Here is a 17,707-nt window from a genome sequence, read left to right as displayed (position 1 = left end):
GAGAGACAGAGACAGACACAGAGAGACAGACACAGACAGACAACCATGGGGGATGATTCTTCTGCAAGCAGAAGAAACACTGGTTTTCAACAGGATTGTACAACCGAACCATCACAAAACTATATACTGTAGGCTTTGAAAGAGCTCGCTTGAAGGCATTAAGTTAGAATTATTGCATGGAACTCTTTCTGGTGGCCGACCCTGGTCAGCCTTATAGTCCTGCGTTCTCCCGATGTGCTGGTTGGTACCTTGCATGGCTTCCGCTGCAATCGGTGTATGTGAATGGGTGAATGTAATGAATGTAATGCACAATCTATGTAAAGCGCCTTGGATAAAGGGGCTATTTAAATGAACCATTTACCAATTACCATTTAACTTTCACCTGCGTGTTTGTTTATTGTTCGACGGCTGCATCTATTCTGTCCAGGCCAATGTTTTTTTTTTTATGTCAAATTTCTATCAAAGTTTTATCTGTGTTTTATCTCAGACAGTGACTAAACTGTAAATATAGGACTATCTGTTTCTGAATCTTATCTCAACTCTTCCAGACTCTTTCCTCCTCCTCCAGGGAAATAGTTTGAGTTACGCTCCACTTAAAGTAATTATGTCTCTCTCTCTCTCTCTCTCTCTCTCTCTCTGTCTGTGCCCTGCAGGATGAGAAGAACCAAGTGTTGATTACAAACGCCTGGCTGCAGTTGGTATGTCTCCTCTTCATACGCATACACCTGTTTTTTTTGCTTGTTTCTACTTTGATAGTCTAGTCACACTTTCACACTTCGAGTTGTGTTTGTTTCTGTGTGGTGCGTGCGTGCGAGCGTGCGTGTGCACGTACAAGCATAATTATGCATTCAACATTGGTTTCTTGTAATACCGATTTGCTCCCTCAAATGTTTGCTCATATTTCAATGCATACTAAAGAAAGAGGCGAACCAAGAAATCCAAACCAATAATGTAACAGTTTGTCAGTTGTGAACATGGATTTTTTTCCAGTTGTTTTATTTAATTATTCCTTCTTTTATTGATTTTGTTTTACTTTACTTCGTTTCAATTTATATGTGTGTAGGCTCTGTAAAGGTGCTAGAACACAAGCAGATGTTATATTATTTATATTACTTATGAAATCATGTGGCAAAAACAAAAGAGCAACTGCAATGGACCCATGCTGACAGTGGCTTACTATTTTTGGTCAAACTTTAGGTTAGATTGAAATTGTTCAGAGTCACATTTGAGGCTAAATGGATTGATGGCTGTGAAATGTAATATTCATTACATCTATCTTTTTTTGAGCGGTGCCTATAACCTCTCCACTGGCCACATATGTCTGTCTGTATGGGCGGCTGTTGCTCAGGAGGTAGAGCAGGTCGTCCAATGATCCCTGGGTCGGCGGTTCGAATCCCGGCTCCTCCTCCTGTCTACATGTCAAAGTGTCCTTGGGCAAGACACTGAACCCTACATTGCCTCCAATGAGTCGGTCGGTGTGAGCTCGCCACCGTCGGTGTGTGAATGTGTGAAGTGAGGACGCTGGCGTCGACTGTCCGCCGCTTCACCTCCCAATGTATGAATGAATGAACCATTGTAAAGCGCAATTCATTTATTATTATTATATGTCTGTCTGTATGTACAGTATGTAGGCCTTATGTATGTACTGTACTGTACAGTATGTCTGTCTTGAGCAGCCTAAAAGGGCCATTCACACTGAGGTATGCATATACTGTATAGTGGAGTAAGCAATAGGTCTATTAAAGTTAATTAATAGGCCTATTAGCTATGATTCATTGCAGTGTTGGTGAGGTTAAGCTACATGTAGCTGACCCAACAATGCATATAAAAGGGTGGCATAGGAAAGGTAGGAAAGGTAATCAGGAAATCTATACGCACTAATAAAATCCATAGTGTTCATTTAAAAATCCGGTCAATAGGACTTAATTGGTACACTTTAAATTAACACTGATGATTTCACCGCGTCGGCTCTTCTGTGTGTCATTACCGCGGAATACTAGTCCCTATTAGGACGGCCCTTTAACCCATTCTGACCGGGCACCCATTTTGGTGTTAGCACTATGTTATGCTTTAGCTATTGAAAAATAGCAGATCTACAAGCTCATAGCGCGCCACCGAGTGGCGCGCTACGAGCTTGTAGGTCTGCTATTTTTGAAAAATCGAAGAACGACTGACATTTTTAGAATCTGATCTCAGGTCAGAATGTGTTAATCAGACCAGTGTGTGTCCAGTGGAAACCTCGTATGAATCTGATCTCAGGTCAGAATGGGTTAAGGAGGTCAAGAGACAAACCCACCTGCACTATTGGACATATCCAATCCAATCAGGCTGACGAGCCTCACAGAGCTTTTTGAATGACTGAATTATTCACCTGCGCTGACTGGGATGGCAGACGGGGGGCAGCGCCGCGCACCGCACCGCAGACACAGCACATTTCAAAGAAGACCTTAGCAGTACACTATTACCAAGCTCACTGACACAGTATTCTAGATCAGTCAAGTTCCCAAACTTTTTCATGTCAAGGACCCCCACAATTATACTCATTAGCCTGAGGACCCCCCCATTTGAAAATACATGCTGAGGACCCCCATAAGAGACAATGTCATGGCTCTAGGGCCCCCGGTTTGACCTGAATTAGGCTACGGCCCCCTATTTAATGGTATTTATATCTCTGGGACCCCAGCATATATTGTAAAATCAAACTTAATTTAACTTAAAAAGAGTGTACAAACTACAAATGGAACCAAATGATTTATTAAAAAAAAAATCATGTCATATGAAAGCAGGGAATCATAGTTTCAAATGGACATTGGTTGTTCAGTTTGACTGGTTCCATTTGTACACTCTCTGAGTTACAGACCCATAGGGGTCCATTTGGTTCCAAACTATCATTTAGCTGGGGACCCCCTGGAACTCCCTCAAGGACCCATGGGGGTCCCCGGGCCCCACATCAGAATCTTCACAGCCCACCCATCAGACCACTTAGCCCCGCAAGCAGAACCCGAATGTAGTAAAGTTTCTGACACTTTTATGACTTTACCCATTGGGTCCTGCTCCACGCTGGGCTGCCGCCAGTTACGCACACACAAATACAATGTAAACACGCCATGAGACGGACTTCTGCGCGCTTTTACCATGTTTATTCATGTATTGACTTACGAATGTGCGAACTATAAGTACCTTACATACCATACCGACACATCTCCTGTGTCGCGGAAGCCGTTAAGTATTTTTAATCCATGATTGATTAAAAATGTCGCTTCTTCCTACCTTGTTTATTGACACCTCATTGTACCGCCTATCTGGCTAGCTAGTGGTGCTACAGCTATGACGGAGCAGATCAGAGGCAGGGACGTAGCCCGCAAAGCCAACCGCACATCGGGAGGCGGTACAATAAACGGTAAATAAACAAGAAGAAATCAAAGCGACATTTTTAATCAAACATGGATTAAAAATACTTAACGGCTTCCGCGACACAGGAGATTTTATCAGAGGTATGTAAGGTACTTATAGTTCGCACATTCATAAACAAACACAATAAAAAGCGCGGTAATAGCGCGCCGATCGAAGAAAGGTTGAGTTTTTTATATCCGCGTTCCAACAATCGCATTGGAAAATCTTAGCATGACCAGGGACCCTACCTAAAGCGACATCAAATTTCATAAAAGCTTTATGTAGGGTTCCGAGAGGGGCTACAGACCACTCAACACGGGACAGATGGGTGGGCTGCATGCATTTTCAGGGGATGTTTATTTGAATGGTCAATCGAATTGGATCAGTGGAAACAACATGGTAAACTTTGAGTTCTTATTTATTTGCGAACAACATTTTCAAGGTTTCAAAGAAACTTTTTATGATTAAAATAGTAGTGTTTTGCTCCTAGAACACGGGTTGGTGGTGCTATGGTTTTCGCACGCACGCGCACACGCACGCACGCTTGTCATTAAAAGGAATTCACGACCTACCATTATTCAGTTTTCCGGTTGATGGCTCTGAGAGAAATGTGCAATGGCAGCAGATTTATAGGAAACAGACCAACACACACATTAAACATACATAAGTATGTCACTTTATCTAACGGGGTTGACCCATCTCACCGGGAGGCGGGAGCAATTAGGAGTTCAGAGTCTTGCTCAAGGACACTTCGACATTAACTCTGGGGGAGAAAACATTAACTCTGGGGGAGAAAACATTAACTCTGGGGGAGAAAACATTAACTCTGGGGGAGAAAACATTAACTCTGGGGGAGCTTGCGATCGAACTTGGAACCGGCAACTCTACCCCTGAGCCACTGAGATTATTATTACGACACGTACAGTAACCACTTCAGCCCCATATCCATTTCGGCCATTTAAAAATAGCCGATCTACAAGCTCACAATGCGTCGCCGTGCGAGGCATTGTGAGCTTGCAGATCGGCTATTTTCTAAATATTTTTATACATTTGAAAACTTGAAATGGAACATTCTGCATACAGTGTACATTGTACTTTTGTTACTTTAAGTACATGTTGATGCCAATTTGTGAATAACTTTGTACTTTTTTTTACTCAAGTACATTTTGAACTTTTACTTGTAACGGAGTAGTTCTACATTGCAGCGTTGAAACTTGATACTTTGACTTAAAGGACCACTTCACCACTTTTCAACCTATCTTCATATAGATTTCTATAGTTTCTATGATGTCACTGTAACTGTTTCTGAACTGCCCACACAGCCCTCCTATGAGACACAGACAGAGTAGGAAGAAATTGCACAATTTTTTTCATGATTATTAGTGAGGACCTATTATATGAAGATAGGTTGAAAAGTGGTGAAGTGGTCCTTTAAGTAAAACATCAAAGGATAGGTCTATACTCTCTCCACCACTGTTTGGCATGCATGTGTTGGCTGTAATGCGTCCTGTTCTGTTTCCTGGCCAACTGACATGAAAGAGGAGAGGCTCCCGATGGGCCACAGATTGAGATGACACGCGTAGTGAGGAAGCCATTAGGTGCAAAGGACTGAAAACACATGTCAGCAAAGCCTGTAAACGGAGCCCATTTCTTTGATTATAACGTGCGACCTGAGGCGGACACAATGGAGGTCACACGCACACGCAAACAACATATACATATTTATATGCACTTCACACACACACACACACACACACACACACACACACACACACACAGACACACCTCTACTCACATTATTATGCACGCACGCACACACGCACACACACACACGCAATGACTCATTAGTGGCCACATCAGCAACACATCATTCATTTTATATAGGGAGTATAAGTATATGCCCTATGGCCACAACATCTGAGTGCATGTGACTATATATAGCATACTCTGACACACTGGAGACACACACACACACACACACACACACACACACACACACTCACACTCACACTCGCACTCGCACGCACACAGTATTCTTGGTGAGTCCCAAACACGCTGCCATAAGCTGCTACTAACATAACATATCAGCTGACCTACATGACCAATGTCATGAAAAGGCATGTATGTCCCAGAGCATGCATGTACCATACTGTATATGTATGTTGTAAAGTGTGTTCATTGGGTTAGAGAGTGGAGACAAATGGAATGCTAAATACGCACCTACATTCTCTCTCAGAGAATGACAGAGAATGTAGGTTTCAACATTTTAAATTTGTCTTCACTGCACTGTCTTCAAGTGCAGTGAAATAGTTTATTCGGAAACCAACAACATTTCGGCCTTCATCAGACTATCTTCATGAACAGAAATGAGAAAAATCATCTTTTGTAGGCTGTCTAACCTAAGGTGGACCGATCAGGTCAAACCAAAATGTGACCACCGCTGAAGTGCCCTTGGACAAGGCATTGAACCTCTACCATGAAATGTTCTATGAGCAGGGCCTGGCTGTAAACAAGTTCTTGAGCTTAGTCCAGCGTTAAATGTCCCTTTTAAAGTGCCAGTTTGAAACACCAAGGACTTTAGGCTACTGTGTAGGCAACTTTCACAATGAATAAAGGCAGCTCACTGAAACGATACAGGCTGCATTGTTGGTGTCACAGACACAATAGTAACTCAAAACAGCACTTAAAGGCAATAACAGAACACTGCAATACACTGCCTACTGTACCTGCAACAAAGCAACGAGCTGCGATGAATGTCTTCAGTAACGAGCACAATTTATGCACGTACTGTAAATATACAAGCATGCAAAATGAAACCTTTCAAAAACCTATTGTTAAAGAAGTGTATGCAGAACAAATGCAATTAGTGTATTTCCAAAGACTCCCAACAATGGCATAAGCTATGTGGACACGCAGGAAATGTTGAATAGGATGCATTGTTTTTGAAAGAAAGAATAAACCTACTGTACAAGTTAAAACCATTAAATCAAGACAGGGTGTTAGCACAATATTTAATAGGAAGGAGAAATGGTAATATTATTATAAAAAATATAGCTCATTGCTTGTCATTGTATTTGTTCCATAATCCCATTACATTCTTTGGACCATTTAGAAATGTGTGCTCTCGGGGGTTGGCAGAGGGAGTGTAGCGCAGCGCCCAGGATTACATTAGATAATTGACAACTGGGTGAAAAAAAATGGGGTTACAAAAATCATAGGATAAACTTTTTAACCCATTTTGAGCGGGAACCCCTTTTAGTGTTTAAGCATTATGTTATACTTTAGCTTTTGAAAAATTGCAGATCTACAAGCTCATAGTGCAGTGCCGCGCTACGAGCTTGTAGGTCTGCTATTTTTTTTTTAATCGTGAAAATGTGGCGCAAATATTTTTGGGGGTCCTTGACATGAAAATGTTTGAGAACGACTGACATAGGAAACTGTCAGGATTTAGAAGGTATTTGTAGAATCGTCCTCAGGTCGAAATGGGTTAAAGGGGAAAAAAAATGCAATCTCTTATATAGTAGCAGCTTATAGGACTCCATCACAAAGGAGATGGAAGGGATCAGATCAGGGCCTGACTGACTGACTGACTGACTGACTGACTGACTGACTGACTGACTGACTGACTGACTGACTGACTGACTGACTGACTGACTGACTGACTGACTGACTGACTGACTGACTGTTGGCATGCGTTCACAGCCAGGCTTCATTATCAGTGATTCATTATCCACATTGGCAGTTAAGTTATGCTTTATCGCTCCAGGTGGGGGAATCCGTCCTCTGCGTTTGACCCGTCTATCCTGTGAACTGTTAGGAGAAGCAGGCGGCCACTGAGCAAAGCAAAGCATAGCAAAGGTACTATGTTTACCCTGCAGGGTAACTGGACTAAGCTCAAGAACTTGTTTACAGCCAGGCCCTGCTCATAGAACATTTCATGGTAGGGGTTCAATGCCTTGTCCAAGGGCACTTCAGCGGTGGTAATTTTAACGTGCCGGTCCGGGGATACGAACTAGCGACCTTCCGATATCAAGACCGCTCCGCAAACCGTTTGGCCACCGCTGCCCATAAAGCAAAGTGCCCATGGATGCAGTCACCAGGCTGCGGCTCTATAAGATATAGATAGATAGCTTTATTGTCATTCAGCAGATACATAAAATGCATAATAGAAAGAAATGTCGTTTCACTGGCTTTTACTATGCTAGTTAAAAGAGAGCTAAAATACTATTAAAATCTAAAATCCACTTTTAAAAAGCACCATTAGTTCATTGAGAGACCAGGCCAAAGCCTATAGCTCAAGGACACACTTGGCAGGAGTTGGTTTGATAATTAGATCAGTGGGTTTTCCCAAACTTTTCAGCCCGTGACATAAAACAGAATTTACGATATTCGCCCCCAGCCAGGACCCAAACAATAGTGAAAATAGCAGATCTACCAGCTCACAATGTGTCGCTTTGTGCCATGTCGTGAGGCACCGGTGGCCGAATGGTTTGCGGAGCGGTCTTGATATCGGAAGGTTGCTAGTTCGTATCCCCGGACCGGCACATTAAAATGACCACCGCTGAAGTGCCCTTGGACAAGGCATTGAACCTCTACCATGAAATGTTCTATGAGCAGGGCCTGGCTGTAAACAAGTTCTTGAGCTTGGTCCAGTTACCCTGGGTAAACATAGTACCTTTCCTTTTGATGTTTATATATGTCGTGATGTGAAAACTGGTCCTGGGGCTGGGGGGGATGCAGCCATACAGGCATCGACAGTAGCAGACACGTTGTGTGAAAAGAGTGTGAAAAAAAGACCCAACACCTTCCAGACACGCAGGACACAGAGAGAATAGATGTGTATTCTTCTGATACACTGTCTGTCAGCCTTGAATTGGGCAAAAATATATTAATAATACACAAAAAAGCAGCTCGACTGAGGGGGGAGGCAGAACCGTAAACAAGTAAGGCAAATGCCTTTTAGGCCTCACTCACACCTTTCGATCTAGCATACAACATTGATGCATGCTACAGTAGATGTAAAGAAAGGGTTTGTTTACAATACATCTTGCCCCAATGCATTTCCAATGGAAGTCACATGGTTTGACACATGTGTGTTGTACGGCTTTCGGCTGTGTTTCGACTGCCCCCCCCCACCCCCTCATACAACACAAATGTTGTGTCAAACCATGTGACTCCCATTGGAAATGCATTGTGTGCTCTTGCATCAGTCAATACGTCTCATGCATCAGCTATACATCAATCTGTTGCGAAGGTGTGAGTCAGGCCTTACTTTGCCTACAGTAAATCCACGCCTGCTTTGAGTGCTTATAAGTGCTGTTTTGAGTTACTATTATGTCTGGGACACCAACAATGCAGCCTGTATTGTTAAAGTGAGCTTCCTTTATTCATTGTAAAGGCCTTGGTTTTTTCAAACTGGCACAAACATTTAACATTGTCACCTTAAATGACTGATGTCACGTTGGATTTAGCTGATCATTTCTCAGCAGGAAACCAGTGGACTGTGCAGTCCAAGTAGGGAATGAGGCATTACCCAGGTGATGGAGTTTAAGTACTGGCTCCCGGTCGCTGCCGGCACAGAATACAAAACTCTGATGCTGGCATTCAAAGCATATGGCTCCCTCATATCCCCCCTACAAACCCTCCCGCGCACTCAGATCAGACCAACGTAGGGAAGCTGGAAGTACCCTCATTAAAAATGCCGGGACAACGCTCCACACGTCCCAAACTCTTCTCCCTTCTGGCTCCAAAACTGTGGAATGCACTTCCCATTGCAGTCAGAACTGCAGCATCACTCCCAATCTTCCGCCGTGGTCTGAAAACCCACCTTTTCAGACTCCATCATGGGCCATAGCACTTAGATAGCATTTCTGTAGACTTATATAGCATTTGATACAGATTTATAGCATGTTATGTAGACAGCACTATAATTGCATTGTATGTAGTCATAGCACGTCATAGTACATATGTATAGCATAGTATAGTATATATGTATAGTTTACATGTATAGTTTCATTATATAGATATTCCACTGTTACTTTCTTAGCTTACGCATGTTTCATGATGAATGCTTTTTATGTGATGTATTCCCATGCTTTTTGTTCTTGCTTAATGTAAATCGCTCTGGATTAAGAGCGTCTGCTAAATGCCCAAATTGTTAATTGTAAGTATCTCGGGGTCTTGTTCACGAGTGAGGGGAGGACGGAGAAGGAGATCAGCCAGAGAATCAGAGCGGCAGGGGCGGTATTGCAGTCCCTGTACCACTCACTGTTGTGATGAAAAGAGAGTTGAGCCAGAAGGCAAAAGCTATCCGTCTACCGAGCAATCTCCGTGACCTACTCTCACCTATGGTCATGCAGTGTGTGGGTCTTGACCGAAAGAATAAGGTCGCGAATACTATACAAGGCAAGCGGCCGAGATGAGTTTTCTCAGACGGGTGGCTGGCATCTCCCTTAGAGATAGGGTGAGAAGTTCAGTCACACGAGGGAGACTCGGGAGTAGATCCACTCATGCTTCTTCGACTTGAAAGGAGCCAGCTTAGGTGGTTCGGGCATCTGGTTAGGATGCCTCTCTGTCTGTCTGTTTGCCTGTCTGCCTTGTCTGTCATGCGTGCGTGCATAAGTGTGTACATTATGTGTGCATGACCTCTCCATACGTTATAATGCAATAATTAGCCTCCTTTTAAAAGGCTGCTGACATGTGTTTTCAGTCATGCACCTAATCACTTCCTCACTACACGTGTCATCTCAATCTGTGGCCCTGGTGGCAGTGTTGTTTTTGTCAGTCTTTTGAATAGTTTCCATTTAGTTTTAGTCACATTTTAGTCACCTGAAATGTTTTAATGTTAGTCTAGTTTTAGGATTTTAGTTAAAGTAAAAGAACCTGAAACTGATTGTTTTCATTTTACTTTTGCTAAGAGTAGATATTATCTCCTCTTTAACTAGGACAGCAGGAGTGTATCTAATTAAGCTCAGAGTCATTTTAGATTTGTGTGCAGGGAACATTGGAATGTTGGCATTGGCTATTTTCATCATTGCATTGCCAAATAAGGTGTCAACACAAACAGGAACCAACGGTCAAACCTACTGCAGGCGCTGAGACACACAAACACATGCACGCAGGAACGCACACAGGCAGACACACACACACACACACACACACACACACACACACACACACACACACACACGCACGCGCGCGCGCACGCAGGAAGCATTGGAAGCATTCCCCACAATAGTTCACATCTCTTTGAGAAGATCTCTGTCGCTTTGCTTTGAGAAGATCTCTGTCGCTTTGCTTTGCCAAACAAGGCATCAACTATAACACCATCAGCAACAAGTAGACTATCATACAAACACATTTCTCAGAAACGTTAAAGTAAAAGTTGACACTTTCTCTATGTCTGCATGTTTTGGAATGAGGCTCAACTCACATTGATTTCCATTTGTAACAGCTAATGGGGATCCTAAATAAACCAAATCAAACTTTTATATAATGCAGTTGCCAGTTGGTGCTGGATGTTGTACAAATGCATCATCAAAAATACTCAACTGCTCAAATGCACCACGTCTCTGATGTGTGTATACCTACATGTGTACGTACGTCCGTAATCCACATAACTCGCCCCACCGACTTTACATTTGACACACACACGTTCCACATTAACACAGGGAGTGCAGTGCCCGGTGTCAATACGCCCATATATAGGCATGACATGTCACAATGACTCTATAGTCTCTCGAGACAGACTGTTGACTGTCGCATCAAATTCTAAGGAAAAGAGGCCGCTGTTTTTCCTTTGTTCTGCCAATGGGTATACCCAGATTGCTATAACTCGGACATAACTGTGGACAAAGCTAATAATACACCCACTTATGGGCACATAATGGGGTTGTCCAGAGCCACAGACTCCTCAGTGACATCACGGGAGGACTCGATGGACTGTGTCTAGTTCCATAAATGTTTTACTTTATTCAGTATTTCAATATCAAGGTTGTATGTGTTTATTTACCCCCCTCCCCCCTTTGTCTCTCTTTCCTTCCCTCTGTCACTACCTTGTCTTAAAGGAGAATGTCATGCTAGAAGGCTTTCTCACCTTTAGTTGCAGTTGTTTAGTCCCCCACAAAGTGATCCAGACGTTATTTTGTGCAAAAACGCATTATTGGCTATTTCCCCTACCCGACCATAAGCCCTCAATGGGGCGTTGGGTTTTAGTGCTTATTTCCATCGCTCGAAAATCCATTTTGTTTGTATATATCCTTTCTTCATAATGTAAATAGTATCCCAAGCGGCACACTTTACCGTTTACTCCATCGTAACGCTGTTGCTGTGTTCCAGCCGTAAAGCGTGAACTCTAATCTATCGTCGGGGCGGGGAAATGGCCAATTCGGTATTTAAGTCCGATGTAATTTTGTAGTCCGGGTCCAACTGGCACCAGCTCCGTCCGCTTCTCATTGTAAATGGTAATATCTAAAAGCGTGATTTCTTTTTTAGAATTATTTTATTATTATGCCATTGAGGGTTAAAATGGGTCTTAATGCTTCCAACTCGAGAATTATTAATGTTCTGTTAGTGTCCATGACAAAGAAAATATAATTATGATGTGGAGACAATGAAGACTATTATTATATTTATTATTGAAGGTGGTAACAGTCCATTTGCTCAGTACAATATATCTGGGGCATATTTAGAATGTGTGCAGGGTTGAGTATGTTGAATCTAGTTTGCATGAATATGATCTCTAATGGAGGATTTAGTTGACACAATGAAATAAAATGGCGATAGTATTCACAAAAGTATAGGACCCGGAAGTATCTCTGGAGGGGGCGCTTATGTCACGGCTAAAATACTGAATACAAGCTCGTAGCGTGCCACCGAGTGGCGCGCTACGAGCTTGTAGGTCTGCTATTTTTGAAAGATCGATGAACCACTGACATAGAAACATAGCTTTTTCAGAAAACTGTCAGGATGTAGAAGACTATTTTTAGAATCTGATTTCAGGTCAGAATGGGTTAAATCTTATACAGTCTTTATCATGATCCTTTTGCCTGGTGTCTGTCTCACTGCAGTACTGGACGGACGTCTACCTGCAGTGGAACGTGGACAATTACCCCGGCGTTCAGACCCTGAGGTTCCCCTCCAGTCAGATCTGGGTGCCCGACGTCCTCCTCTACAACAGGTACTGTTAGTTGTACTACTCTGTGTTTGGTGCCTCCTCTCCTCTACAACAGGTACTGTTACTACTCTGTGTTTGGTGCCTCCTCTCCTCTACAACAGGTACTGTTACTACTCTGTGTTTGGTGCCTCCTCTCCTCTACAACAGGTACTGTTACTACTCTGTGTTTGGTGCCTCCTCTCCTCTGACCTCACTTCCATCACTCCGTGTCTGCTTCCATCTCTCCTCTGATCTCACTTCCATCACTCTGTGTCTGCTTCCATCTCTCCTCTGATCTCACTTCCATCACTCTGTGTCTGCTTCCATCTCTCCTCTGAGAGGTGGATATCAAAAGCAGAGGCATGGATTCACCCAATTCTCCTCGCAAAGCTTCATGCTCGCGGTACCATTCCACCTTTCACTGATAGAACCATGTATTCATTTATTTCATCACATTGTATATCGGCATTCAAAGTGCACGCTTGGATTATGCCTAATAAATTGGAACAACACAGACATTAAGCCTATAAATTGGGTTTCTGTACGAAGCAAAACACAATGTAGATTGAATTATGGTCAAACTATATACTATGGGATGATATTTCTAGCAAGATTACAACAATATAATAGGCATTGTTCTGATGGGGTTCTGTGGCAGATCTATGCATCAACGCTCCTGTTTCACGTCTCTCTTCAGGCTTAGTTGTTTGTACTGATCAACCCATCTTTCTCATTGTATTGGCTCTATAGCTTATGTCAGGTCATCGTGTCAATGAAACAGGAATTATTGTTTATTCAATAATACACAGGGTAGACGGATACAATAACCGTAGTCATTTAAAAAAGGTCACCCTTGTGGTATGCACAGAAAATCCCGAGAAGCAAATTCATAAAGAATGGATTGTCATTACGTTGCAAATATCCATGTGGCAAATTATAAATGATGGCTTTGCGCAGCACTGTTTATTTGTGTGCAGATGAATCATTGACGAGTAGTTTGTGGAGCTGGATCTTTGATTCTGTGGAAAACAAATAATTAAAAAAGTTTGAATAGATGTGGACCTTGTTTACAAAACACATATTAATCTTTTCTAGACCTGTACAGTATGTGCCCGTCCCAGTCGGCCACCGGCCTACTTGGGAACGATGCAACTTGGGAACCTAATGATGTACGTTGTCATGGCACCCGTTTTAACTGGCAGTCAGTGTTAGCCTGGATCCAGACCAAGAGATGCAGTCCACTCAGACAGTGGGCGGGGTGTTGCACTGTGAACCTATAATTTCTTCGGTACAAAAATGTATTATCCAATGAGAATCGGTGGTGGGGGTGGGTCTAACGAACAACCAATCAGCGCCGAGGCCCGTTTTCAGCGTCATCACACAGCGCAACACACATGAGGAAGGAGGGAAAAAACAACAACAATGGCTATTGGTTGAGGGAAATTCTAATGCTAATCCCCTGCTCAGACAGGAGACAATGTCAGACTGAAGCTTCAAGAAAGCTACAGTCTGATAATCAGGCTAAGCCAGTGTCCCACATGGAGATCTATTCTGTGTATGTGCCTGTGTGTGAAGACTGCAAACTGAAAAGTGTACTTTGCGATCAATTCGACCCACTGGCAGAGCCTGATTGGTTTAGCCTCAATTGGCTGAGGCAGAGGCTGGAAATTGCACAGGTGAAAGGAGTTGGCCTCATTAGGCCCACTGGCAGAGCCTGGCCCAGGTGAAAGGAGTTGGCCTCATTAGACCCACTGGCAGAGCCTGCCCTGCAGAGCCTTTTGTGGTGGTTCTGGAGAACCGTGGGTCCGACCGACTGGATACCTGGCACTGCACTCCCTGTTGGGGGTGTGGAACGCGTGTGTCGAATGTGAAGTCGGTGGGTCAAACGGTTCTTGAGTTACGTGCATTACAACCATACACACGTACGCAGAGACGTGGTGCATTTATACTGATGGAAATTCCACTGCTGTAAAGTCAAGTCAATCCACTTTATTTATAAAGCACATTTTTATACAACAAGGTTGAAACAAAGTGCTGTACACAAAGAATACTAAAAAAGCAACAACAACAACAGTACATAGACAGGGCACATAAGGACACAATGCAGTGGAAGCAGCAACTCTTAATCAGTATGTTCAAAAGCCAAGGAGTACCTTAGAAGGCCTTCAGTAGAACCAACATTATCATGCTGCAGCATCGACACGTGTTTTCACGTGTCTGTTTACATACACGTGTCTGTTTGTTTTGCCCAATCACACACTGAATCTTTCTCATGTCCCCACAGACAATAATTGTAATAGGGCTAGATTGGGCTTGGAACAACACAATATATGAGAGAGTTGATTGATGGAACTGGCTTCGGTATTTCCATTAAGTTGATTGAGGATCCTTCTATCAGGCAGATTGAGATGCATTTCTAGCGTGAGTTTGTGCGTGTGCCGTGAATACAGACCTGAATCGCCAGGACATATTTTCTTAATGGCTAGTGATTCAGGGCATTACATTCATACATTCATAGCCAGGCTATGAATGTAATGCACAATCTATGTAAAGCGCCTTGGATAAAGGTGCTATATAAATGCACCAATTACCATTTTAAGTTCAACTGAGGTAGAGCGGAATTGAGTTCAATCCCTCTAATCGACAACTAACAGTCCAAATGGGCTCACTGAAATACCCAAAATGACACACAGGCACAAGAGCAAACACAAGGAGAGAGCAGGGAGGACAGAATCTGATGAGCAATTTGGAAAATTAGAAGGCTAGGAAGAGAGGAGAGAGAGAGAGAGAGAGAGAGAGGTCTGTTCAGTTTCGCTGTTTTCTTGCATCAGGGGAGGCTTGCGATATTTATTCATGTTAAAGATTTATGGTCCAATGTTCTTTTGCCAATCAATTATAGAGGCACAGAGATAGAAAGTGGCAGACCAAGATGATGATGATAAACTGTTAAGTTTATCACCAAGCACTATAATTGTAACTGTATTGTTCATCACTGTAGTCGTCATAGATATGTGGTGTGTGTGGACACTGCTAGTGTGGACTTTGAATGATTTTAAACTTTATATTTTGTGATATACAGTAGATAGGCCTATACGTAGTTTTACTACTCGGTGTGGAAGCCAAATTATTGCAAATTATTCTCAATCATTTTCAATAGTTTCACCAGACTTAAATTGTGAATTGATGCCATTTTGCTTTAGCCATTGACCTTTGGTCACAGATGACAAAAAGAAAATATTGTTCTGATGCACTTTTCACTTTCATCTCCTTGACCTCACCTCCATACACAAAATATTGTGGCAGCATCAAATAAAAGAAATAAAAAGTTGCATAGTCCTATGCTAACATGGAAGCGACACTGATACAAACCACATAACCTGAACCAAGTTTTAATACAACAACAAGACAAACATACGACAAGACAAGACAACATGGCATGGTCATTGGTCACCCTTCCAAAACACAATGGACGTGGCAGTGCATCCACACATGGCTCCTAATAATAAATATACTGAACAACCCAGCTACGTCGGGAATCTAATGTGGCAAAATTATGAATATAAATTCTTTCAGAGCGAACGTTTTTTAACTCAAATCCTTGCTTCTGGGGAGGTCCCTGGAGCAACATATTTTCAGATCGGGGTCCGCAGCCACATACAGAACATTCTGGGGGTTGTTGACATGAAAAAGGTTACTGATATAGAAACATGGGTTTTACAAAAAACTGTCATGATGTAGAAAACATTTTTTAGAATCGTCCTCAGGTCTAAATGGGTTATCTTTGCCCCCTTCTCCAACAAAACAACGTTGGTGGTGCTAGAACTGGTTCTGTTTTAGATTCTTGAAACCTTTGGTGCTTTCACGGAACCGAGTGCCATTATTTGGTGCCAGTTACGAACAGCTTTTAGGGTTGTGAACCAATACATTTTCAGTGGAACACTCTGAACTTGATTATTTTTTTGAACTAAAGTGCTAATTTTGCAAAGTAATGTTCTGGGAAATGAGCATGGATGATTAATTCTGTTTTTCAACCTCCCTTGGCCAATTGAATAGCAACTGATTATTGGGCACAGGCTGTGAATATTTATTATGTAAATTTGGCCTCTATTTCCTTGTATTGTCCCAAAAATCAGGAAAAGTGCAAAAGTTCAAGCTATCTCTCTCTCTCTCTCTCTCTCTCTCTCTCTCTCCAACTTCCTGCATTAATCACATGAGTAATTGTTTCACCATTAAACTGCCAACAGATGATGGTAGATGATGAGTCAGCGTGACTCATTTTGCCAGATCTGAATTAGCACGTATAGTCTTGTGTTTTAAACCATTTAGGACTGACGTCGAAATAAAATAAAAAATCTGAAAAATGACAGTTTTCTGAAAACCCTATGTTTCTATGTCAGTCGTTCTCAAAGATTTTCATGTCAAGATTATATGTATTTGGCCACTGAAAATATGTTGTTCCAGTGACCCCCCGGAAGCAAAAATGTTTGCTCTGAAAGAATACATATTCAAACATTTTCAGGATAAAAAAAAAATAGCAGACCTACAAGCTTGTAGATCTGCTATTTTTCAATAGCTAAAGTATAACATAATACTTAAAACACCAAAAGGGGTTCCCACCCAAAATGGGTTAAAGAGGAGGTGGGTCCATGGGCCAGTTTATGTTTCAGATCAGAATGGATGTAACAGAGATACGGTAAGCATTAAAATATGTCCTAAAATGTCTCCAGATACATCAGAGGGGATGGGGAATGTTTTGTTGACCAATTTCATTTGCACTCACTCAGAATATGTCCAAACCATTTAACGCTCCTAATTGTTAGGACAGGTTAAATTTTAACCTGTCCTAACAATTAGGAGCGGTGGGCGGCAGCACCAGGGGAGGGATTAGTGTCTGTCTTGCTCTGAGAAAAGAACAAAAGACCTGTTATGTGTCCTTCAGCAAGTTGCTCAAGGACACGAGTCACTTGTTCTTTTCAAACCTGTAAATCAGTGTTTTCTGCGATTAGTTCACAGGTTCTACTGATACTTTGACGTGTCTGCCCTATTATACTGATCGTATACACATATCCTCATTCATGGTTATGTATACCTGACCCCATGACCTGACCGCATACATTTGACAATATTGGCACAATACTGCAGATTGAGGAACAGTGGAGA

General features: G+C 42.4%; 1 protein-coding gene across 1 annotated transcript in view; it reads left to right on the top strand.

The window, feature by feature from the left end:
* Positions 1-17,707, top strand: part of LOC308312448 (neuronal acetylcholine receptor subunit alpha-7-like) — a gene marked incomplete at both ends in the record, with an annotated part of 64,872 nt that overhangs the window by 27,357 nt on the left and 19,808 nt on the right. The window contains 2 exons of the mRNA XM_080759055.1: positions 654-698; positions 12,462-12,571. Of these exons, the coding sequence (XP_080615181.1) occupies positions 654-698; positions 12,462-12,571 (155 nt within the window). The remainder of the gene's footprint in view (positions 1-653; positions 699-12,461; positions 12,572-17,707) is intronic.

Source organism: Protomyctophum bolini (genome assembly GCF_963924005.1).
Source record: "Protomyctophum bolini genome assembly, chromosome: 3".
In the NCBI taxonomy this organism is placed as follows: Eukaryota; Metazoa; Chordata; class Actinopteri; order Myctophiformes; family Myctophidae; genus Protomyctophum; species Protomyctophum bolini.
This window is presented reverse-complemented; position numbering and strand designations above follow the sequence as displayed.